At 27.2% G+C, this 24,787-nt stretch overlaps 1 protein-coding gene across 1 annotated transcript in view; it reads left to right on the top strand.

The window, feature by feature from the left end:
- Positions 1–24,787, top strand: part of otp (orthopedia homeobox) — a 47,563-nt gene that overhangs the window by 22,492 nt on the left and 284 nt on the right. The window contains exons 3-5 of the mRNA XM_089222464.1: positions 18,030–18,216; positions 18,985–19,125; positions 24,438–24,543. Coding sequence (XP_089078590.1) covers positions 18,030–18,216; positions 18,985–19,125; positions 24,438–24,508 — 399 coding nt within the window. The 3' untranslated portion in view covers positions 24,509–24,543. The remainder of the gene's footprint in view (positions 1–18,029; positions 18,217–18,984; positions 19,126–24,437; positions 24,544–24,787) is intronic.

Genomic DNA, 24,787 nt, shown 5'->3' with positions numbered 1-24,787 from the left:
AAAATCATAAAAATATGTTGATCCACTTTTAAAACATGCAGCGCTTTCATTTTTATCTTTTATATTGATAAGTCATCACTGATGACATTTAGATCGTTTCGTCATAATAATTAGTTCAATTTAAATATACAAGACGAATTTGAATGTAATAAAATTATACTGAAATTAGTTAATTAGCTGTTACAAACACTGCAGTACCAGGTACCTATAGTCAGTAACACATGGAATATGGGTTACCTGACATTTTGGTGTATTTAACAATATTAACTGCATATTTTTCAGTATAATATGCAAGCATTTCCACAGGATAAAATCTCACCCGAGTCAAGGCAAAATAACTCATTAATTATAATCTAATATCATTTATAGAGATATTGATATTAAAATACATATGCAATAAAAAATCCTAGGGGTTACTCTTACCTCCCTCTCCAGGCAGGTGACCTTGCTAGTGAAATACAAACATAACATTGGTATTTATTTCAATATTTACAGACGAGTTAACGGGCCCCCTCAGGTATACCTCCCTTAGAACTACAGTTTGGGAAATACTGGTATAAATATTATAGATAATATACAAATTCTGTTTTTTTCTTTCTAGTATTATTTAATAAAAACTTTATAGTCAAAAATAATTTTATGCATCATATTTCTTAAAAATAAATGGAAATGACTATTATTATACTGTTAATTGTCTAAATATTGATTAACGAATTGTTATCTTATCACCACTTAATATATTTTTATTTGATTGACACCTTTTTTTTCTGTGCGTATTGTGTAAAATTACTGTAAAGTAAACTGTATTAGGTACTAGGTATAATAATTTATACTTAAAGTAATAAGCTATTACTAAAAAATAATATGAGCTTGATGTAGAAAGGTGGTTAGGCCGCAGTCACTAATAATGTGAGATGTGGTTAAGTATCGTCTGACATCACCGGATGGAAAACCATCAGGGTTTTTGGTGACAAATCCTTGCACAATATAAAATACGTGTTTCAAACATACTAATTGTAACTACCACCCACTCAATAACCCATGTTTCCGAATTAAAAATAAATTAATAGTTATGATAATAATATAATATGACTGACTAACAAGTAACAACATACATTTTAAATATCATACTAATTACATATTTATATATTTTCATTATTACTACTGAATTAAAGAAATAATTATCAATATGTGAACCAGTTACAGCATAGGACGTAAAAATTGGTATATATATATATGTTACGAGCAATGTAAGAAATCTGGGCATTGTATAACGATGCCCGGGCAATGTAAGAATCATTATTTTAATACTAATATTATTCATACATTGACCAAGCATTGTACTAGATTGCCCGGACCAAGTGTAGGCTGTCCACATTCAAGTGGACAAAGAAAATAAATATAGCGAGCTACACAAATTTATATCAAATTGCATTTGTACGTAACAATATCACTACAAAACTATATATACTTAGATATTTTATTCGTATACTCGACACTCGACAACGTGACAGCTGTCGATAATATGAACCGATCCGTAATCTTAACGATAAAGTGATCACATCCTGCATAGTTTACCTATTAGAGGTTAAATTTCAAAAAATAAATACTGTACCTATCATAATTTTTCGTTTTAGTTTACATTTACATGCATTTTACAAGTTGTATACTAATATTCATACAAAAGTTACTCTGGAATAAAATCAAAATCAAATACTACATTTTCGTTACAATAGACTTATGTAGTTGTGCACTTGTGCCACGCCCGGTGAATATGTTTACTGTATAGGTATCACTTCCGTTTCCCTTTAAATATATGTATAAGCTGTCAGTTAAATAATGTATCCGTGTGTATATATATAGACTAGTGAATTCTGACTTTTGGAACTGATAGTAGGTTTTACTTATTACTTGTAATAAAATACAATTGTCAGACACAACCCATAAATTAAAAACTTGTATCATCAAAAATCAAATATACATTTATAATATTCACAAAAAAAAGTAATTCAAATAACTATATTACGAATAACACAACTACTTTTTTTGTTTTTGTTTTGTAATGTATACTTTAATAATTATCTGTTCTATTTTGATAATCGTTGAGCTATCATAGTTACACTAGAAGCTAATAACAAAAAAAAAAAACATTTAAAATAACTACACGGTAATAAACTTTTTAAAGTATGAATTAAAAATCTATTTTAGCTGAGCAATTAATATAATAGATAAGTAAAAACGTTGAAAAAGTGTAATAAAATATTTAGAAAAATGTATAAACAAATGTTAATGTAAAAAACTAAATTACAACATTCATTATATAGGTGATTATTACTTTTTGTATAAATATATAATTATTTTAATTAATAAATAATTTTTCTATTATAATTAACTAAGTAATACAGTTATGAATTGATTATACTACCGACATTATGTAGAAGCATATTTTTATTAGAAAAATTGCATAAAAATAAGCAAATACATCATGGCATTAGTTTACATTAGTTTATTTTATAACTATAGATACCAGAGTTAGTTACATACGGAAATAATATTAGTTAAATCTATGTATTTAAAGTACCTTTTAGGTATTAAGTACTAATATTTTCAATATAATATTATATTATACGTATAAGGTATATGTAAAAGGTAAACCCTGCACATAAAATGGTTAGTGCATTAATTATTCATATGACAAACCAACCAATTTTTCTACACGGAACACGGACTGCTCGTAACTAGGTTTATACAGTACATATTAAATAATTTATATATACTATATGCAATACATAATATACATGTATATATATTGTTAAAGTATAACTTTTCAATCGCACAAGAACGCGAAATGAGTTTTTTCGTCATGTGCCATACCGGAAGAGAGATCATTTATTAAACTCGGGCTTCCATTAGAGTCTATCTGTCACCCCCCTCCAGGGGATGTTGGGATGCCGGGGTAGTCTACACGCAGTTAATGCGCAAACCTTGTCCGGGAACCTCATGCTATATTGATTCAGCGGGGTCTACGGGGCGGATTTAGCGCACTCGCCAAGCTCACCGTGTTCTGGGACTTGCGCAAAACCCGGAAATATAAAAACAAATGGGAAACGCTTAAACTTGCACCCGCGCCAAACATTTTATTTATTTTTATTCGCATTTTTTGATTCTCAGTCTTTTTTATTTTTTTTATTTGATTTTTTTATTCCAAATCGGAAATGGCAATACGTTTTCCTTTTTTCAATTATCTTTATAAAACCACTGATATTGAAATGCATAGGATTACGGCACAGATGTAACTTTTGATCACTCCTTTTAAATCCTGTTAAGACCCAGGCTTTAAGCTGAGAAAGTTTAACAGGATACCAACTTTACGATTATATTTGTGTTCTGAATATTAATGAAATTATAAGTAAATGTTCATCTTATATCTTGCATGTGAAAATAATAATAACAATTATATAGTCTTACGGGACTACATTTTCAAACATTCGGTATTAAAATTAAAAGTTTAACAGCTTATAGTAATAATAATACTTATTTTTTTTTCATAGAAAATTATTTAGCTTTAAAACGTAAGCCTATCATTTGCGTTAGCAGTTTTTTAGCATTTACAATTTACAATAAATAATATTCCTATGGGCAAAAGCCAAAAATCAAATGTTCCATTTTAAAATTGGATAGAAATCTGGGCGAGAAATCTTTTTGAGAAAGGAACGTCCAAGTAGCACTATACTTTAAGTATTCCATACTAGATTTTTATTTATTTTTACATAGTTGGGAGATTGTTTGACCAAAATCTTGTAAAATTTACTATTTGAAATTTAAGATTGTGGGGTAAGTCGTGTAACGTGTGTTGATATAAGGTACCAAGAAGTATAATTAACTATTAGCCGAAAAGTTATAGGTAAATTGGAAAGATTGAAATAACTTATGTTTCAGTAGACTCCCAAAACATCATGTTTTTGTCATCGAAGGATGACATTTTACAAATTAAATTGAAAAAAGTTATTTTCTATTTTAGCATTGTATTTTGTATAAAATAACTAAGTATTTTGATGGTTAAATTAAACATTTTAATCAGAATAAATTAAAATTGAAACACATTAAGACGAATATAGTACTATATGCGTGTAACAAAATATAGTCTTTAAGAACAATGAACAATTTTCATTTTAATGAAATATTTTAGCTTATAAATTATAATTATATAAGTATTAAATAGAGATTAAGTAATTATAACATTGCTTAGTTAATTTCGAATTTTTGTTGATTAACTGATTAAATGAAAAGACTTCAATTAGTAGGTTTGAATCATACTTTCGTTTCTTTAAATTGTAAATCATTAGGTATCTTTTTAGTTTTAAAGTAGGTATTTATTTATTTATTTTAAATGTATAATCTTAATTATAGTAGGCAAAATCTATAAAAATTTTAAGTAATAGTTACCAAGATGTCCAAGATGTGTACAACAATAAGTCTAATTATTAAATCTTAGCTTAAAAATACACAAAGCAATTTTAACTTACCATATTTTACACTTTGTTAAATGTTGTTAATTAGGTAATTTGTATTTTTCCTTAAGTTGCAAAAAAAATTTGGTACCTACCTAACACTAATAAAAAATTCGAACCTACATAATAATAATAATATTTGATTGATATTATAACTGTTAAATTCTATATACCTAATAATATATTATTCGACTAAAGTCATAAAAGTATATAATACTGTTAATATCTGACTATTATATAGCCCATACTTATATATGTTATCCATCTGTATACAGTAATTTATTGAAGTACATATTATGTAGTATTTATACCTACATAAAGTGAAGGGAGTGTGAACAGTTTATATTGTGCACTATACATCACTCGACAAAGGATCTTAGAACTATGTATTTAGACTAAGGCTTTTGTAAATCCGTTTAGTATGTGTCACAATATGTCACAGCATATTGATCTTGCCATCATTGATTTAGAATGGCCTAGTAGGTACTTGGTAATTTAACTTGACTCGGATACAAATAAAACTTTTTTTTAATATTAAACATAAAACAAATCCTAATAAATATTAAAATTTATTTTATTTTATTCATAACAGTAAATTTAAAAAATAAAAATCATACTATTATCAGCTAAACTGATTATATAAATTAATACAAAAAAAGCGCGTAAGTCGTGGATGTTTGTGAGAGTTACTGTGATGGATGGAATTAAATTTGAATCCAATGATATTATATCATTCTGTATGAAAAAAGATTCTGAGCGGAGATGGTTTATCTGTCTAGGATAATATATAATAGATTATTAAAAATTTTCAAACCTTAGATTTAAAAAGAAATTTTTTTATGAATTTCAAGCTTAAAATAATTTGCGAATTTTCGCGATTTTTACGTATGTTGTCTCAATTCAAACTTTGAATGCTTATAAAAAAAAATTGTGACTATGTATTTCTTTTATTTTTCACCTGCTATTGTAAAAATATGTTAGGAGACTTCTATTAAATTTTCAAATCTTAGATTTAAAAAGAAAAACTTTTATGAATTTCTACCTAAGATAATTTGAACATTGCCGTAATTTTTACATATTTAGTCAAAATTTTAACTTTAAATGCTTATAAAAAAAGTCGTGCCTATGTATTTTTAATATTTTTCAACTGCTATTGTGACAATGTGTAAGAAGCCTTGTATTAAATTGTCAAGCTTTTCTACCGAATAAATAAATTTTTTATCGATATTTATAGAAAAAAAAAACTAAAAAAGTTGAAAAATTAAAATGTCAGTATATTTTTCAAATATACTTAATTATATAAATTATTGTGAAACATTAAAGTAGTGTAGGTATATATAAAAATATATAATACTACATTATTATTGATAAATATTTGTATAGCAGGGGTTTTTATTAAAAATAAAATATAATACAGCTTATAAATCAGCTAATACTACTACGTTATATAATTATCATAACAGTGCTATAACCCCTTGTTTAGGTCATCATCCCTTTACATGTTTTACTATACCGCATGTGTTTTCATTTCGGATGGATGTTGATTTATGACTGGTATAATATGTGCATGCTGGGATAGCGCAGCGTTAATTAGACGACTCCGAGGTCAGAGTAAGGGGTCGACCCCTAACCGACTAAACCCTTTAAATATTTTCTGACCTAAACTGAATGAGGTTTTAGCATATAATAAAAAAAACAAAAAAATCAAGTTCCAATCAAATATCAGCTGCCTAATATTATGAGTCATAAACAACTGACAGAAAGATAATTACTGCATCTATAATCACAAACAAACGTTATTATACCTATTACGTACAGATATTTAATATACCTATTGTTTTAACATAAGATATTATACATACATATATATATAATTATTATATATATATATTATGTAGGTATTCGTTGCTTTTTTTTTCTACTAATAATCGCAAAACCTGGACGGTGAGGGGAATAAGTGTTACTTATTTCAAGGGTCATTTCTAACCATATATGACACTGTTTTACCCCCTTGGGGAAATTCCCGTAGTGCCTATATATAATATAACAGTACACTATACCATATATACTATATATGAGAAGTTTTCAACCCTTGTGTAAATCCCGAAATAATTCTGAGTATTATATGGCCGCTAAGCTATCCGATAGCACGGAGAGAGGGTTCAATTTTGGACTTTTTTGTTATTGTTGTGGACTTGTGGTCAATTTGTACAAAAAGAACAGAAACCCGGCTATAAATCTATTGGTCGGCAAATCCCAGTTGTGTACGTTGTGTTATGGTGTTACGTGTGCAAGACCACGGAAAAGAGGAAAAACAAACTAAAGCATTTCGTTTGGATTACCGAAAAAATATGTTTAAAAAAAAAAAGACACATTTGTCCCTTTGGTCAGTTTTTTATAGTGTTGTGCACCCCACTATATATCCAAGTTGTATATTACAAGCTAATCATTATACCCATCACGTTTATATGTGGTAAATAATAAAACACTACCTATGTGACATTGTAAGCAAATATAACATTTTATATGTATAAATATATGAAATACAAATATTTTTGTTTTTCTACTAGTATCATTTTCTATCACAGTGTATTCCTATAAGTATAAATAGTCATCAATTTTATTAAACAAAAAACGTATCTAAGAATCTTATAATCTGTACCTACTCTTCGCACACTTGACGCCAACATTTGAATATTTTTATTACAAATATTAAATAATAAAAATATTATTTAAATTTTAAATTTTATATCTGTTGTAGGTATATTAGGATTCTATTATAAGTTAAGTTTTTTTTCGTCATTGAATTGATCAATGAAAATTAAAATTGATATATTTTATACAAATTTTTAAAAAATGATGAGCATTTTGACAGGAAATCAACCATTTTATCAATATGATTAAAAAAACCTCTATACATACATAGATCACAGGCAGCCTAAATATTTTGAAGTACCTATTAAATAGATATAAATAACAACACAATATAAATATTTGTTTAAAATGTCATGTATCTATATATGTATATTTATCTATATGTTAGTGTTAAGTATCAGTTAGTCCTTTCTAAATTTCAAAAGAAAAGAAAATCTATTTTTGATTAAAACTAGTTTTGGGTAAATATTTTGATTTTTCTGATGTTTTTTATTTGTTTTTTCACTAAGAGCTAGACGGATCGGTAAATAATTTTTTTCTGTCTAACACAAGCAAATTACAGTAAAAGTTTTTTCACATATTTTCAATTAATTTATTTTATTAAATCTACGGGATAAACACATTATACATATACAGTTACATTTGTACAATCATGATATTATGATAGTAAAATTAATAGCTAGACAGTAAATTATGGGCACAGAAGAAACGAAGGGTCAACATCGGATTTTGACATCATACATGTAATAGGTTCATTTTGAAAGTAATTAGTTGAAACGAAAGAAACATAAAAAGGAGCAACAGATTGAGAATGACGTTGAGGAACTCTAAAACAAATTATGGAAAGCAAAAGGGAAGAGTCAATATTACCTTGTATTAAACTATTCCAACGGTGTATTTAAGAATTGTTATTGGAAGGGTATGAGGTATTGAATGCCACACATAAAAAGGGTGCGAAGCCCCCACCCCCCTTCAGGTTTCCAAAACTTGATTACTAAATTCTCTTAATACTCCACGATTTACACTTTTAACACCATACGTTATATATAATATTATATTCTACACTGAAAACTGAATACCAATTACTATACATGATTTAGTGTCCAGGTATATATAGGTAAATTCTTTAATAATAGAAAAAAAATGCCAAAGGGGGGATTGAAAAACACAGTTAATGTTAATTCTTATAATTGTTTTGATAGATTAAATTTTAATGAAAAACTACGTAGAGGTTTTTACTGTATTCTTGAAATTTATAACAGAAAAAAAGTTATACTGGTGTGACCTTTTAAATTTGCTTTTAACAAGTGTACTTGCATTAAAAAATGTATAACTACGTTCTAACCTACCACATACTGTCGAATGGAGTAAGTAGTCCGTGGTTTAATATATAAATATTTTACAATTTGCTTTGTCCTGAGAAAATAATAATAAACATAATGGCAAGAATTTTCGATTAAAACAAAATAACTAAAATAAATAAGGAAAAATTCGTTATTTCTCGCTTAAATGAGTACATTTTCAAAAATTCAAATTTTATAAAAATAATAGATAATTGCCAAAAGTATTTTCTATGCTATCATTATTTATAATTAATGCATAATAAGGACAGCATATAAAGAATCTAGTATATTGTATTACCTTTATAAATCTAGGCAATAAAAATTTAAAATAAAATACATTAATTGCAATCACTAAATAATTTTTAATCTTAAATTTAAATTTTAAATGCTTACAAAAAATATTATGTCCATGCATATTTTTGATAATAATTATAAATTGCTACACAGCAACTTACGAGAAACATTGTATTACATTTTCAAGCTTTTTAACAGAGTAAAAATATATTAATATCTAAAAAAAACGTTTTTCGATTGGAAAAGATGTTCCAATAATAATATTTGTCGAGTAATCTTAAAAATTCATACAAATTATCCGTACTAAAATCCGTATAAAAAACTTTAAGTGGAAGGGTTGCAGAAACGTTACTACAGGTCCTTACACTGTTTTGCTTGTTCGATTAAAAATAAATTCTTATAAATTCTATACTACTTATCTATGAAAAATGTTTAGATATATGAGTAGGTAAGTCATGAATTTCCATAAAACTAATCAAAGTTCAATGGTACTCGTGTGCGTAGAGAATATATACAATATTTGCAAACCGGTTTCACACCAATCGCATGGACAGCTAGTTTTAAAATCTTTTTGCAAAATAGTTACACCGTTTGTAGAGGGATTTTAGAAAAAACTAAAAGCTTAGAAATTTCAAATCTCTTTACAAATTTTAAAAATTTTAAAAATTTTAAAAATTATTAAATTAGTTTAATTATTTATTATAGATGCTTGGAAAATTATATTTGTTCCTATGCAAATAATAATTTACTTAATATCTAGGATAGAAAGTGTAATGTTCAAAGTTTCTTCGATTGATATTTTAGATTCTGCAGAGCGGAGCGAGGAATGTATTGGTTTTACAATGATGTTTATTTCTTTTTCTTTTTAATCCTGTTAACACTAGAGGGAGACTCTAAACTTGCTCAAAAGTATCAAGTGTAACAACTTTTATGAAAAGTAATGTTCTTGAGCTGATACCTTAGAAAGGTCATTTTTCGATTTTCGAAACGGTACTCGAAATAAAAGCGGTTAAAGGAGAAAAACGTATGATTTCATGATATAATATTAAATAATTACGGACGACGTTTTCTACCAGAAATATTGCTTAAAATGAAAAATGACAAGTGATATTTTCGTTGTATTTTGGATTTTGTTCCTTACGGTTTAAAGTTCGGAAAATTTTTGCCATTTTTGAGCTATTTATAGACATTTTAATTTTGAGAGTTTTTTTTTGTTGTAATTCGGTTAAAAACATTTGTAAAAACTTGAAATTTGGGTTGTTTACTTAAATTAGCCTTGCCTAGACAAAGTCTAGTAGACATGGTAAAATTTTCAAAACATTTGAGCGACTTTTTAAATCTAATATTTGAAAAATTTTAATAATCTGTAATATATCCTAGACAGATAATCCGTCTCTGCTCAGAATCGTTTTTCGTATACAATGATATAATATCATTGGATTCAAATTTAATTCCATCCATTACAGTAACCCACTTGTAACCTACTATGCAGCAGAGTGACATCCACGACTTACCCGATTTTTTTTTTTAATTATAAGGAAATCACAATAATTGTTTGATAATAGACATTGAAATAATTGGTGTTAGGTTTGAATATCGAGTTTCGTCATACTATGAACATTAAACATTCGTAACAATTTAATATGTCTTTTCGTTTTTTCTTCATTCATTAGAGTACTTATGAAGAAGCGTGAATTGCATTTTCAAGTGTAAGGTGTTGAAAACAACAATTTTAAATGTATTTTTAACTAAGAATGATTACCAAATATTCATGATTTTAAATAATTTTAGAAATTAAAAATATATATCTAATAATATGCCTAATATCTTTAAGCCCCTGCAGTGATTTATAGATTTTTGAGTAAAAAATAAATAGTTTAAATTGTTATCTTAAAATAATTTAATATCCAGTTTTTCAAAATTTTAAAATGTCTATAAATAACACAAAAAGAGCCAAACTATTTCAATCGTCTGAAAAATTATAATGTAATTTGATGTAACTATCAAGTCTCGGCGGTTGTTTATTTTAGAAAAACTACAAAATGTTAAAATCAATTTTCTTAAGTTTTGAGTAAATATTCCGGGTTTTTAACCATTATTATTTTTTTTGTTGATTACAAGTTATATTATTTACATTAATAATACCCTAACTTGATCCAATTTTCCATCAGAATCCACTCTTAAAGTTGAACTTAAAAAGTCTATCTATTTTATTTTTTTATTTCGGTTTACTATTAGTTAACCATTAATTATTATTGTATTATTTGTATTATAATATTAAAATATATTACATTTTACTAATAGGGTGGCCAATGGCCAGACAAAACAGTTATATACGAAAAAATTTGGTATCTTAAAAGTCTGTCTCGGAGTTCGTCTAAAGCTTTCGGGACGATAACTATACCTACATATATATTAATATGATTATGTAAATACTAATAAGGGGTTTTTTTTATTCAATCATAATTAATAATATATTATGATATTTCATTAAAATCAAACTTTCTACTTTGATAAATATAAAAATAATAATTAATCACATATTTTAAAATGTTATTTTTTTGCCGCCTTGTTAATATTATATAGTATATTGTAATTTTTACAAGTTGTTGTCTAATACCTAACAAATAATACATAACAGTTGCAAAAAAAATGTTGGGATGCATATATAGTTACAACATATATACAACTACAGTTAACATTTATCATATATTATATTTGGTATTTTTCTATCACGAAAAATCGATGAAATATTTAAGCACTGATATGATAATATAGATAGCTGAGCTTTTATCCATTACTTAATACTTTTATAATTTATTTATAAGCAGTATAGCATAGTCTGTGAATGTAGATACCTAATTTTGTTTATCTTGCAACTGAGAAGAAATTGAAATTTGATCGCCACTTGTTACAATAGACGTTATTGAGTTAAAATGCTCAAAATGCATTTCAATAATTGCAGTAGAAACTTTCTTCAGTTTAACTACAGTTGTTCGATTGTTTTAAAACTAATGGGACTAGTGATAATTTTAGGGGAGAACTAGGCGCTACAATGAGAAAATCAGCACATATAATGTTATAACTGCATAAGCTATATCTAAATATCAATAGAGCATATGTAAATTGATATAAATTTAAATAATAAACTACAATTTAACGGAGTAAACTGCTGTAGTAAATATTAATAGCATATTAGCATACACGCTATACCTGCATACCTATAGTGATAAATAACTATAACCTATAAAATAACTGTGGTTTAGATTGCAGAAGACTGCGTTAAAATAAAACAAAAATAAGCCGCTTGAAAACTGACACCGATTGAAATGTATAAATACAAAAACGAATAAATAACTGCACGTCAGTTAAACAAAGCATGTACCTATTATTTATATATATATATATATATCTAAATATATATATAGGTATGTATGATAGTAATACCGAAGCACACTTTAACACGTATGCATATTGTTTTCGTACATATTACAGCGGCTACTAGGTACATGCACTACTGTGTCTGTATGTCAATATAATGTATATGAAGTGTGTGTATGTTTACATATTATCGTAGTACACCATTAGAATTTGCGTGGTAAAGTTTTTGAAAAAAAGGAGACGGAAATTTATAGCCGGTTATAACGGACTTTTTGTTTTTTTGTTTATTACTATATTATCGTAACATATACACACGCGTGACTAAACGCGACGCACAAATATATGGCAGCGCACGTAGAAATAAAATAAAACGAGAGAAAGAAAAGTCAATAAAAAAAAGCTTTGAGATTCCATTTGTCACCCCCGGCGGCCACGAATAATATGTATACAGCCTGCTGGGGGTTTGTGCGCGCAAACGGATTTTACGAGCCGTGAAAAGACGGGTGTCGACAAGGCGGCGGCAGTGATTGAAGTCCGGTGGTCGGCGGCGGTGGACTGCGGAGAGTTTATTGGTTTATGAATTTCGTATTTCTATGTATGTGTGTAATGTGTGTACGATAGTCCAACAAGTCGATGAGCAAAGAGTGAGAGAGAGTGACCTGAACGGACTTTCGTTCTTTTTGCTTGTATATAATATATAATTGTGTGTGTGTGTGCGACCGCGCGTATGTGCGTGCGTGCGTTTTACGGCCTTCTCTGACACGAAACGAAACGGTATGATTTCACCATTAGCGGATTAATGGACACACACACCGTCGACGGGTACCGACCGATTTATTACACCTCATCCTACTAACCCCCTCGGCCCTCACGCATGTATACCGCCTTAGCACACCCTATTTCAAACGCAAAAGGCACAACATATGACTGCAGTATTCGTTAATGTGTGTGTGTGTGTGTGTGGGTGTGGGTGCGTATATTCTCCCTATACCCTCAGAGTCCATCGGGCTTACGCTGCGGGGTTAGAGTAAATTGAACGCTAAATCGTATATTATATACAATGTTTATACATGTACATAATGTATACATTATATAGCTTATATAGCCACGAAGCAAAAGGAGCATTATTTGCTCCACGCAATATACATCATCACGCTTGCATATTATAGTGTTCCATGTACACGCAGTCATATGTCAAAGCGTAATATTTTGTTGTTTTTTATCAGCAAACATCTTTCAGCCCTAGAAATATGACTGCTATATATGCAAAGCGCTTTATAAATTATATAAATGCAATATTAGAACAGTATATATTATACGCTTTCGTCTAAATCCAAACTACCAAATACCGCGTATCTAAGTATAATTGCTTTGCTGCAATTATGCGTATCATCAAATATTATAGTGGTATGTCCTGGCTCCAGACGCTCCAGTATACCTATGTCGTATATATTAATATTATGCATCAAATAATAACATACTTATGTATATAACGACTTGTATAAGAGATCACATTATCATAATAAAGCGACCTATATAGGTATAGAGCCGGCCCAAGGTATTTTGACGCCCTGCGGGCAATTTTTTGAAAGGTGTCCTTAATCAAATGCTCCATAATAAATTTAATACTTTTTGTACTTACTTACATATTTTGTTTAAAATTATTAAATTTATGGATAGATAAAGGATTGCAAAATACTTATTTGGATACAATTTAAAGACATATCGGTTGTAACATATACTTTTTGGGTTTTCCCGAGATAATGATTATATATCATTGTATATTATTTTTTAATTATTTGTAATATAATAGTAAAACTGAAAAGTGGAGTAAAATCTATAAAAATATGTATAACAGAATATTCTGTTATAGATAATTTAGTCATTTAGCTATATTATTGTCAATTTGAATAAATATTATACTAAAATTTATAAAATATTCGTATATTAAAAGACTAAAGAGCCCCTAAAAAAGTAGCGAACCGCCCGTATCTTGGGCCGGCACTGAATAGGTACACTCCATGATAAAATAAAAATACAATTTTCTCCGGGTAAGTCACGGTACCCGGAAAACAAGTGCCGCCATCCCCCACTCCGGGGCATGGCAGAAACCTGCCATTGGTGCCCCAATAGAAATTCTGCCAAATATTCTCACCCACGTGTAAAACTAACCTACAGTTCCATAAGAACTTACAGTACTACCCCTTCCCAATGGCCTTAGTTGCTGCGGGATAATAAAAAAAATAAAAAAATAAAAATACCAATTATTATTACCATTAATAATGTACATAATTATGTAATTTAAAAATTATGTCTGTAAATGTTATGTTGCGTATCTACTTACGTTCAATGGCCACAGATTTAATGGGAAATTTGGTTGGTAAAAATAAAATTAATAAAAAAATCAACTGCAACTGGTAAGCCATTTGCAGGAACTGCAACACTATATAAAATAAAAGGAGATGTTAGTTATGGACGTTATGGTTACGTCCCATGATAAGCGATCGAAAAATAAAATAATCAAGTGATAAGTAGGTAGTCCAAGAAAAATAATCGAATGAATTATGATTTCAACATTGCTTGATCCGGCTTGTTAAAAATGATAATGTTTTCATCATAAATAATCGAATGATAATCTATAAGTGAAAAATACTGCAATACCAAGTATGCAACGGTCAAAATTAGCTTCCGAATATTGACTAATATAGTATTATTAGTAATAATTTATATTATTAATAATATGTCTTATATGATAATAATAAATGTGAAATCCTAATATTATCAAAGACTACCTACAAAGTGTAAATATTAAATACTAAAGATATCATTTTTAAATATTTAATTTATGTTCATTCGATTATTTTATCATTCAAACTTTTGTGATTATGATTAATCAAATATTCAAATCGAATATATTCGAATAGTTTCGATTAATCTACTGATTTTAATATAATCAAATTGTATCGATTTTTCAAATATTCGAATTTTCAAATGATTATATTACTTCATTCGATTGGGGAATCGTAAGTTCCTATACGAAAGACGAAAGTAACAAGTAAAAAATTACACACGGAAATTCCTATAAATGTCAAATGAGATGTGTTCTCTTAGAAGTCCTCCCTACACGCTAAATTTGTTTTATTTTAAATTTTAATACATTACTTCCTAGTGTTCCTACACGATGAAAAAAATATGATACATTTTTAATTGTTGTATTAAGTTTTATTAGTTTCAAAACATAATAAACTTATAATAAATAAATAATAAATATTATATAATGTTTTTTTACAATTATTTAATAATTTACCTTTACATTGTCAAGAGTAGGTTTGAATTTTGAATTTTAATAACAACAGCATAAGTTAGAATCATTTATATCCAATAGCATCTGTATTATAGGATTTGCATTGTGTAGAAAGTGAGAACTAATACAGTAATGCATACGAATTAAGTTCAATTCAATTGAGAGGTTGAGACATAATCAGTTCATCAGACACAATGAGTAGCTATTAAAAATTTATGGATAAATAGAATCTGTACAGTAAACATTTCACATGGATCCCAATTTGATGTAAAACACATAAATTAATGTCTCACTTATAAAAATTAAACCATTATTTTAAATACAGCTGTAAAATACTAAAAATCCTTAAGTATCAATGTCCAACGTCTATGTGCTGCGGGTCTTAACTCTTAAGAAAATTATTATTATTATTTTAGTTATTACGTTATTATATTGACATTGACGCAGTTCACATGTTATCACATAGTACAAATTTAAAAGTACACATGTAGCAACAAATGCGTTCGAATTTATCAAAAAGTATTTAATTTTGTGTCCACCCTTCATCATAAATTATTAATTTTTTATTACGTCTACAGACTACTATTATACATCGAGGATCAAGATGCAAAAAATAACGAAGATTATTCAAATGATTAAACAATTAAGGCAGCGTTAAGAAAAGGGTTTGAACGTGTTAAAGTCCCTCACCTCTAATGCTAAATCACTTACCATTAAATACACATGAGTACGATGAGTCCCGTCGTCTTTTTTACCTTATTATTAAATCCATCGCTAATGAATATAAATCTTGTATGAATGTTAAACCTCCTTAACCGAAATAATAGTTACAGTTATATATAATATAATATATTTTTATATATATTTATAGAAATTAGCTTTATATATTAAACTAAAATAAATCAAATATCGGTATGTACATTTATTGTTTATATAAATAGCATTTGATTGTTAAAACTATATTATTTAAAGAGTTTGTGATATGCCGTAAAGAACTGTAAGCACTTTAAATATGTTGTGCTTTTCTAAAAAAATTATTTATAATATTTAAATATATTACATTTTATTAATAGTTGGGGTGGCAAAACGATCTGTTTAAAATAGGAAGGTTCCGTTTAAAAAAATATATCTCGGTAATATTCATAAAAAATATGTGAAGAAAATTACAACCGCAATATTAAGCACCTAAGATGCATTAATTTCCACAAGCAGTTAACTATATTATGTATATAACAATATCATTGTGTAAACATTAAATAAGGATGTTTTTATTCAATTAAGGATGATAGTATTATGTTGATTTATTAAATTAAAAAGTTTTTATTTACCAAAATAAAAAAATAATTATTAACCACATATTTTAAAAAGTTATATATTACCATTCTACTAATATCATATATTATATTACAATTTTTAGAAGTTGTTGAACACTACCTAACTAGTAACTAATATCATATTCCATTTTCGAAAAAAATTTTGGGATGCACCCATAATAAATATTTATCATGTATTATAATATTTGGCATTTTTTATCACAAAAAATCTATAAAATAATTATAAACGGATATAGCAGTAATATAGATGATTGAGCTTATATCTACAACTTTGAAGTTTGAACATTTATTTGTAAGTAGTAGGTATAATATAGTTTGTGCGATGTGCATGTACCTATTTTTTTTTTACCATAAAACTGAGAATAAATTAAATTTTGATCTCCAGTCGTCACAATAAACATGGAAGAGTTAAAATGGAAGAGTCAATTTATTAACGTTGGTCGTACTTATTGTTTATATGGACGTGCAACATCATACAATTTTCCCCAAGACCTATAATAGCTAGGTAGGTAACATCGAATATTTTCATATCGTAATCACTTATTTTACTCGATTATATGTATGCACCGTTTCATTGTAACAATAATTTATAAGTTAAGATATTTTATGTTATACACATACCTATAGCGAGAGGGGTGAAAAAAAATGAACTCCGCCGAACATCAGAAGGCATGAATAAATTGGTTTTCATTCAGTAATCCCTAGGTCAACAGGATTACAGGATTATTAGATACAACCCCTCTACTTTTATTACTTTTCACGCACCTAACATACGGGATAGGGGGCTCACGTCATTTGATAAATTATAGTACAAAATTATAACTCCCGAAAGCCCAGATATTGTACATTTTATTACTTACAAAATAAATTAGTATACCGACAATATAAGCACTTTATTGCATTTCTTTTGTTCCGACTATGTGTAGACATAAAACTTTTGCGTTTTTTTTTTTTTTGTCTCGTGGCTTAGGTATATAAACGAATCGTTATCATACATATATATATGTGATGCAACTGCCAACCAACTAATATTTAAACCATATTTAAGCATTAATAGCAACTAAACAAGCAAGATTTAATCAAAAGCGTATTAATGATTTATATTATAAATATATACCCATTTAAATATGTAAATAATTTAGTATTCAAACCAAAATAAATCGATTCGTAGAACTTATATATACCTATTTATATTTTCGATTTGTAGGTTTGGTTTCAAAATCGAAGAGCAAAATGGAAAAAGCGCAAGAAATCAACGAACGTGTTCAGGAGCCCAGGTGCCCTGTTGCCATCCCACGGACTACCACCGTTTGGGTCCATGACCGACAGTCTGTGTCCCACGTCAATGTTCAGCTCTCCAGACACCAGATGGGGTGTGACTAGCATGGCCACGGGTATGGTATATTATTATATTTAATGTACTTGTATAATTGTAACTTGTATGATACTTTATCTATATAATGCGGTTATGATACTTATATTTGAATTTAATTATATGAAAATATATTCCTGAAATAAGTACCTATAAATTATAATTGTACCTAATTTTATTGTAAATGTATAAGTACCTATAAGGCTATAAAATATACCTAGATTTTAAAGTATGATTCACACAAGGCGACTAGGCGCAGAGATTTGATGTAACTAATAAATAAGAGTTATAGGGAAATAATTTATTATCCACCCAGAATCGTTTTTCATATGCAATGATTTTCTATCATTGAATTCAAATGTAATATCACCCATTACAGTAACCCACTTGTAAGCTACTATACAGCAGAGCGTCATCTACTTACCCACTTTTTTCTATTCGATTATTATATGATTTTTTTTTAAATTATTGTGTCTAAATACAATAAATTTATTATATAATAAATTTATATATATATATATATATATATATATTGTATCTCAAAAGTTCAATTTTAATACAATTAGTAATATAAATTGAATACAAAGTCTCTTTTAAATATACAACTTTAGGAAATACAGATAGTATATTAAACCATCATGTACAATGTACATCATAATAATTTAATTAATTAATTATAACGATTGATTTATTATTATTATATTTTAGCTAATATGATTATAATATTATAATTTATTTGTTTTGTGTAAACATTGAGACCGTTTATAGTTAAAATGTAAAATATTCTTAGGACTCAGTCAACTGACCGGTGGTACAGTTACCATGAGCGGATACAACCATCAGAACTCGTCACTAAGCTCCGTGCCGATCACGACGATGGCTACCAATGCTCAGAATATGTATCAAGCGCACTATGGTCTCAATTCACTAGGCAAGTATACATCAGATCAAAAATTAAATCACTGTTTTGCATAACGTGTAATAATTATGTTATTTTAAAAATAATATAATAAAAACGTTCAAACATTTATAAATAATATCAATAAATCGGGTAATTTAGTATAAGTATATAATATAATTATAACGATATGATGGTATCTAAAATGAAAGAAAAATCTGAAAATCAAAATAACATGCATACATTCTGTGTGTTGTACCCATTTTTAGTGATGCACAACAATATCGTATTTCGATATTGATATCGATATCAGACCAATTTCACCGAGATTGATATGACTATATAGTAACAATTTGAAATTTGTATTTTCTATATATATAAATACGTTTTGACAGTGAATCAATGTCAAATATCGATTAAATTCTAATGATAAACAATTCTACAAGGTCCCTACAGTAAATCTATATAGCTGTGACAGTTGGATTTTTACAATTAATCTCATTCTTTTCGTCATCTACCTTTAGTTAGAACATCGTTTTTCTCTGATATTTAAAATGAATAAAAAATTATGAGTTGTTTTAAGATAGTACCATTATTTGTAGGTCATAGTGGTATATGGAAACATTTTGGCTTTCATATAGATAGATAGTTGTGGTAACCTGGTAAAACCTATAATAGATGAAAAATAAATAATTTACTACCTATGTTATTGGTAGAATCTATATTAATTATTTGTAATAACAATTATTAATTATTATTTTTATTATTGTAGATATTCGGGCATGCCATATACATGTTGTCTTAATGCATATAGATTTTAAGTTTCTTGATACATTGAGTAGTTAAGTATTTAGGCTGGGAAACCCTAGGTACATCCGATTTGGGGGGAGAGGCACAGGACTTTCATAATAACATTAAAAATCCTCTAAAGATTTTTTTAAAATCAAACCAAGGCTCGAAAAGTTCATTTTTAAGTATAAGTACAATGTTATTGTTTTGATTAAATTTGCAGTAAAACAACGATATTATTATGGTTTTTTGTTTGTTTTTTTTTTTTTTTTTAACATAAATATGTTCTTGGGCTAGGTTCATGTTTTTTGTTTCTAACCGATTTTTTGAAAGGTTTTCATTTTCATGGTTACTTATTAACAAAAACATATTTTTGATTCATAGATTTTCTTTGAAGAATGGTTAGAGTGCTATTTTTTTACCATAAAACTCTTAGCATCACTATATTTTTTAATGATTTTATGTTTAAAAGGACTTCCGTTTTTTATAATCCCTAGCTTCACGCAATACCACACTAACATCAAGACGTAATAACAACTATATTTATTTCTAATACGAAAATAATATGAATAAAGCAATACTGCAGCATTAAAAGCTGTTATATCATAATTCATTCAAAATCTATGCTAATATAATATTTTTAACTGTATGTTGCATCAAAGCTTCGGTAATCGTATCATTTTTATCTAATAATATTTATATATTATCTATGTATAGGTCATATTACTTTTGCATTGTACCTACCTAAAAATTCCGGGTGGATATATAATTAATCTTTATATAATAAATTGTTCGACAACCTTTTTAATAAAATATTAAAATCAGAAAAAATATTGATAAAATAAAAAGTACAGATATTTATTCCGTTAAGTGAGTTATATACTTAAATGGATACTGGATGGTCTGTGGCCGCGAAACACCACGTACATTACAATAGTAAACGCAATTAATTATGTAGTAAGGGGCGATTGTAAACTCCGCCAGAATACCGGTCAAGATAAAAAGGTAATAATAGGTCATTGGTAAACTCCGCCAGTTTTTTTTTTTTAACTGGTCAAAGCTCATATTGCCACGTGCCTTCTCACATTGTCAAAAATTCGAAATAAAAAAAAAAAATTACAGTGTTACAGGATGCTATGAATAGATATACTAATAGAGAAATACAAGACTTAGAATATTTGCAAATTGTATCATCATTTTAGTTTTAATATATGACAATATTTATAACGATTATTTATTTATTATATTATATTATATTATGTGGATGATTATTAATTATTATTATGAAAAATATGATTTTATATTATTAGGTATAACTATTATATATTATATTTTATTATATCATGTGGACGATTATTAATTATTATTATGAATAATAGTATTTTATACTACTATTTGAATTTGATTTTCTTCAATGACGGAGTTTACAAGTTTCAATTTTACCTGATTTTTTCAGTGGTGGAGTTTACATGAACCCAATTTTACCTATTTTTTTTTTCTGGCGGAGTTTACATGCGCCCGTAGGAAGGTAATAAAATGTGACTTTTCATTCACTGGGTACAAACCTAAATATGTTATATGTATACACTATACACGAATACATTATACAGGGTGATCCATTTAACTTAAAACACTCATTATTTAAAAAAATATTAACATTTTTCAAATTTTTTATTTTCAAATATCAAAATGTTAGCTAGTCTAACATTTTTCATACCCTCTATTATTTTAACTTTTATTTCTGTTGGTGAAACCACCATCAACTTTTAATTTATAAATGGCAACCTATATGTGTATAAAATGTATAAACTATATTTCTTTATGAATTTTAAGTTTTGAATAATTCTTAGCTAAGATATAGGCATATATAGCCCATCAAAGTTAGGTGTTTGTTGGAGGTGCTATTGTGCTTTACATTTGTAAAGACCAGGAATTAACATATTTTGTCCAAGTTAACAGATAACTGTAGTTGGTACCTATAATAAATATTTATTTTCATAGGTATATACTCATTGTAATTGAACCACCACTACTGTCTACTCTTCTACTATCATACCTATTCCCAACTATATATCTACCAACTTCTAATTATTAGAGAAATATCCTTACATTTTATGATAATAACTGACAAGCAAGAACATCGCGTTCTTGCCAAATGCCAATAATTTATATGATTGACCGAAAATTAATTAGGTAAGTGAAAACGGTAAACGGAAAACTGGTATTGTCTTTATAAACGCGGAATGCTGGTATACGATCCAAAATAATCAAGTTTTCTCAAATTCTTAGAAAAAATAAAATAATAAAATATGGACAATTATATTCTTAATTTAATTTCATTGACGATCGATGATGGGAAACCACGAGCGACCACGATTGAAAATAACCACTATTTTAACCCATTTTCAATCAAATATACACAACAATACCTTAACACCTAAAAATTCAAAAATAAATAAATATTTTACATGACAAATAAAACTACACAATAAATGTTATTTATATAAAGAAATTAAAACAGCACAATTTTTAAATAATATAGGAAAGTTTTTGAAATAGTTATTATTATTTATTGATCATACATTTTATATTTTATATTTATTTTAAATATATAGGTACTTTGCTGCTTTGTATGCACTTTTTGTGTTTCTTATTCATTTTGATTGCTAATATTATATTTTTGTTTTTAACAAATTATTCAAATTTAAATTGTTGACTTGGCGGTGATTCATCGAAACTATGTAAACGTTGTAAATATTTTAGGATCCCTAAAAATTAGATGTTGAAAAGTACCAATATTCCGACTATCAGTGAAAATACAAACCCAAAAGGCTTCTTCTTATATCGTATTTTGAATTGGCTATATCTTAAAATCTATTGAATCGAAATAAAAAATTCAAACACAGAAAATCTTTTAAAAAAAATAGTTTTATAATGTTTTAATAATATATAGGCGGTGTTATCATTTAAAAATCCAAAATTGATTCATGTTTATTGTGTAACAAAAAAATGCAAAAATGTTAGGAGTATAAATCATTTGTAGATTTCATTATGTTTTAACATTTCCAAAAAAAAAAAATGAAAAACAAAACTTTTCGAAATAATAAGTGTCTAACGTTAAATGTATCACCCTGTATATATAATACTATTGTATAAGTATATATATAGCCACTACAACCAACAGATCATATTATACGCCTAACTTCTATACACATTAAACCACCTTATATGCATCATGTATTGTGAAGAATATTTTAACATAAAAGTGTGAAAAATAATTAAACGTGGCATTGATATAATACTACCCATAGTACCTATTATATTATCCTTCTCGACTCAAACATAATAATTTGTAATGTACATATAATATAAGTCTTATTTGTTTTTAAAGTAAAATTATTGTATTATAACTGCGCAATGTTTTTACGTAAGATGAAAATAATTCTTCAAAAATAACTTTAGATAATTAAAAAAATATAGACTTTAGAATACAGAGACCGGATCTTAGAATTTTTGAAACATTAATCTCCATGCTTTTACTTAGGATTGCTTTAATTTCTTTAAACATATTTGACAACTGTCAGTAATTTACTAGACAAAGCTTCGCTCAGAATCTGAAATAGAATTATTTAGAATCTAAATTTTAGATATAATATTTAAATATTTTGGATTTATTATACATTTTATGAGTTTATAATAAATGATTCTGTTTTTAATTAATTGTTATCAATATAATATTATATAACTTATAGTGGACATATAACATATTATAAGATATAACAGCTATTTGTAAATAGATAAATAATTAAACACACATTTTTATGCTGATAATATTACTAATAAACATTTATCAAAATTTAAAGAAAAATAATGTATCCACATATGCAACAAATATAATGGCAATCTAGGAATAAACAAATGTATTAAAATAATTCATTCAATTTCATCAAAGCTGGTATTAAGTTAAGTTTCACTACAGCTATAATATTATTTACATTCTATAGTCGATCTTTCTCGCTGACCCTTTTAACAATATAAATTAATTAATTAATTAAGACAATAATTAGAAATTTAAGCTACTGCGGTATAAAATATGAATATAATATATAAATAAATTTTAAAAATATTAAACAAGCAAACACGTATTAATATATTATGCAATCATTGCAATCAAATACTAATTAGCCATTAGTCATATTATGATGAATAATAAAATAGTCAATTATTTATTAGGTATTGAATTGTTGATCGATCAAGATAAATCATATTATGGGGACGCTGAATTGACGAAGGGTGTGCGTATATTGTTTATCAAATAAAGTAACAATACAAGCCACAAATATCTTTTTATTAAAAAAAACTATTCTACACGTTGATCGATCGGTGCAGCGGACGATACTAACAGTCGGTCCTCGCATTATATCCCGATTACCCATAATGTTACACATTTATACACCATAATAATAACAATATCCAACATATTATTATAAATAATGATTTTTTGACTAAATATTATACATGTATTAATCTAGGATTAATGTCTGTCCTAATTATAGGTGATTCAAACAAATGGCGATTTTCCAAAGATCAATTCAAACCCTATCCAGCTGACTCTCAGTTATTTTGAGAATCAATGTGATGTCGATGTGCATCGTGTGTTTCGTAAGTATAATCACACTGAAGACAGGGAACCGTGTCATTTGTGGCAGAAATCATTAAAAAAAAAATAAGGTTATACGGTCTAATGTCTAGTATAGACTTAATTTTTCACGGTACTAACTATATCAGATTTTTGAGTATGTATCTATATAATATAGATTATAAAATATAAATACCATAGGTAGATACCAATAAACGTCCAAGTATTGACATATTGATACGCTATATTAATCATGTTCCGAAATTT

Source organism: Diuraphis noxia, unplaced genomic scaffold (assembly GCF_037042655.1).
Source record: "Diuraphis noxia isolate RWA-SAM2 unplaced genomic scaffold, SU_Dnox_SAM2 contig0003, whole genome shotgun sequence".
In the NCBI taxonomy this organism is placed as follows: Eukaryota; Metazoa; Arthropoda; class Insecta; order Hemiptera; family Aphididae; genus Diuraphis; species Diuraphis noxia.
Note: the sequence above shows the minus strand (reverse complement) of the source record. Positions and strands in the feature narration are given on the sequence as shown.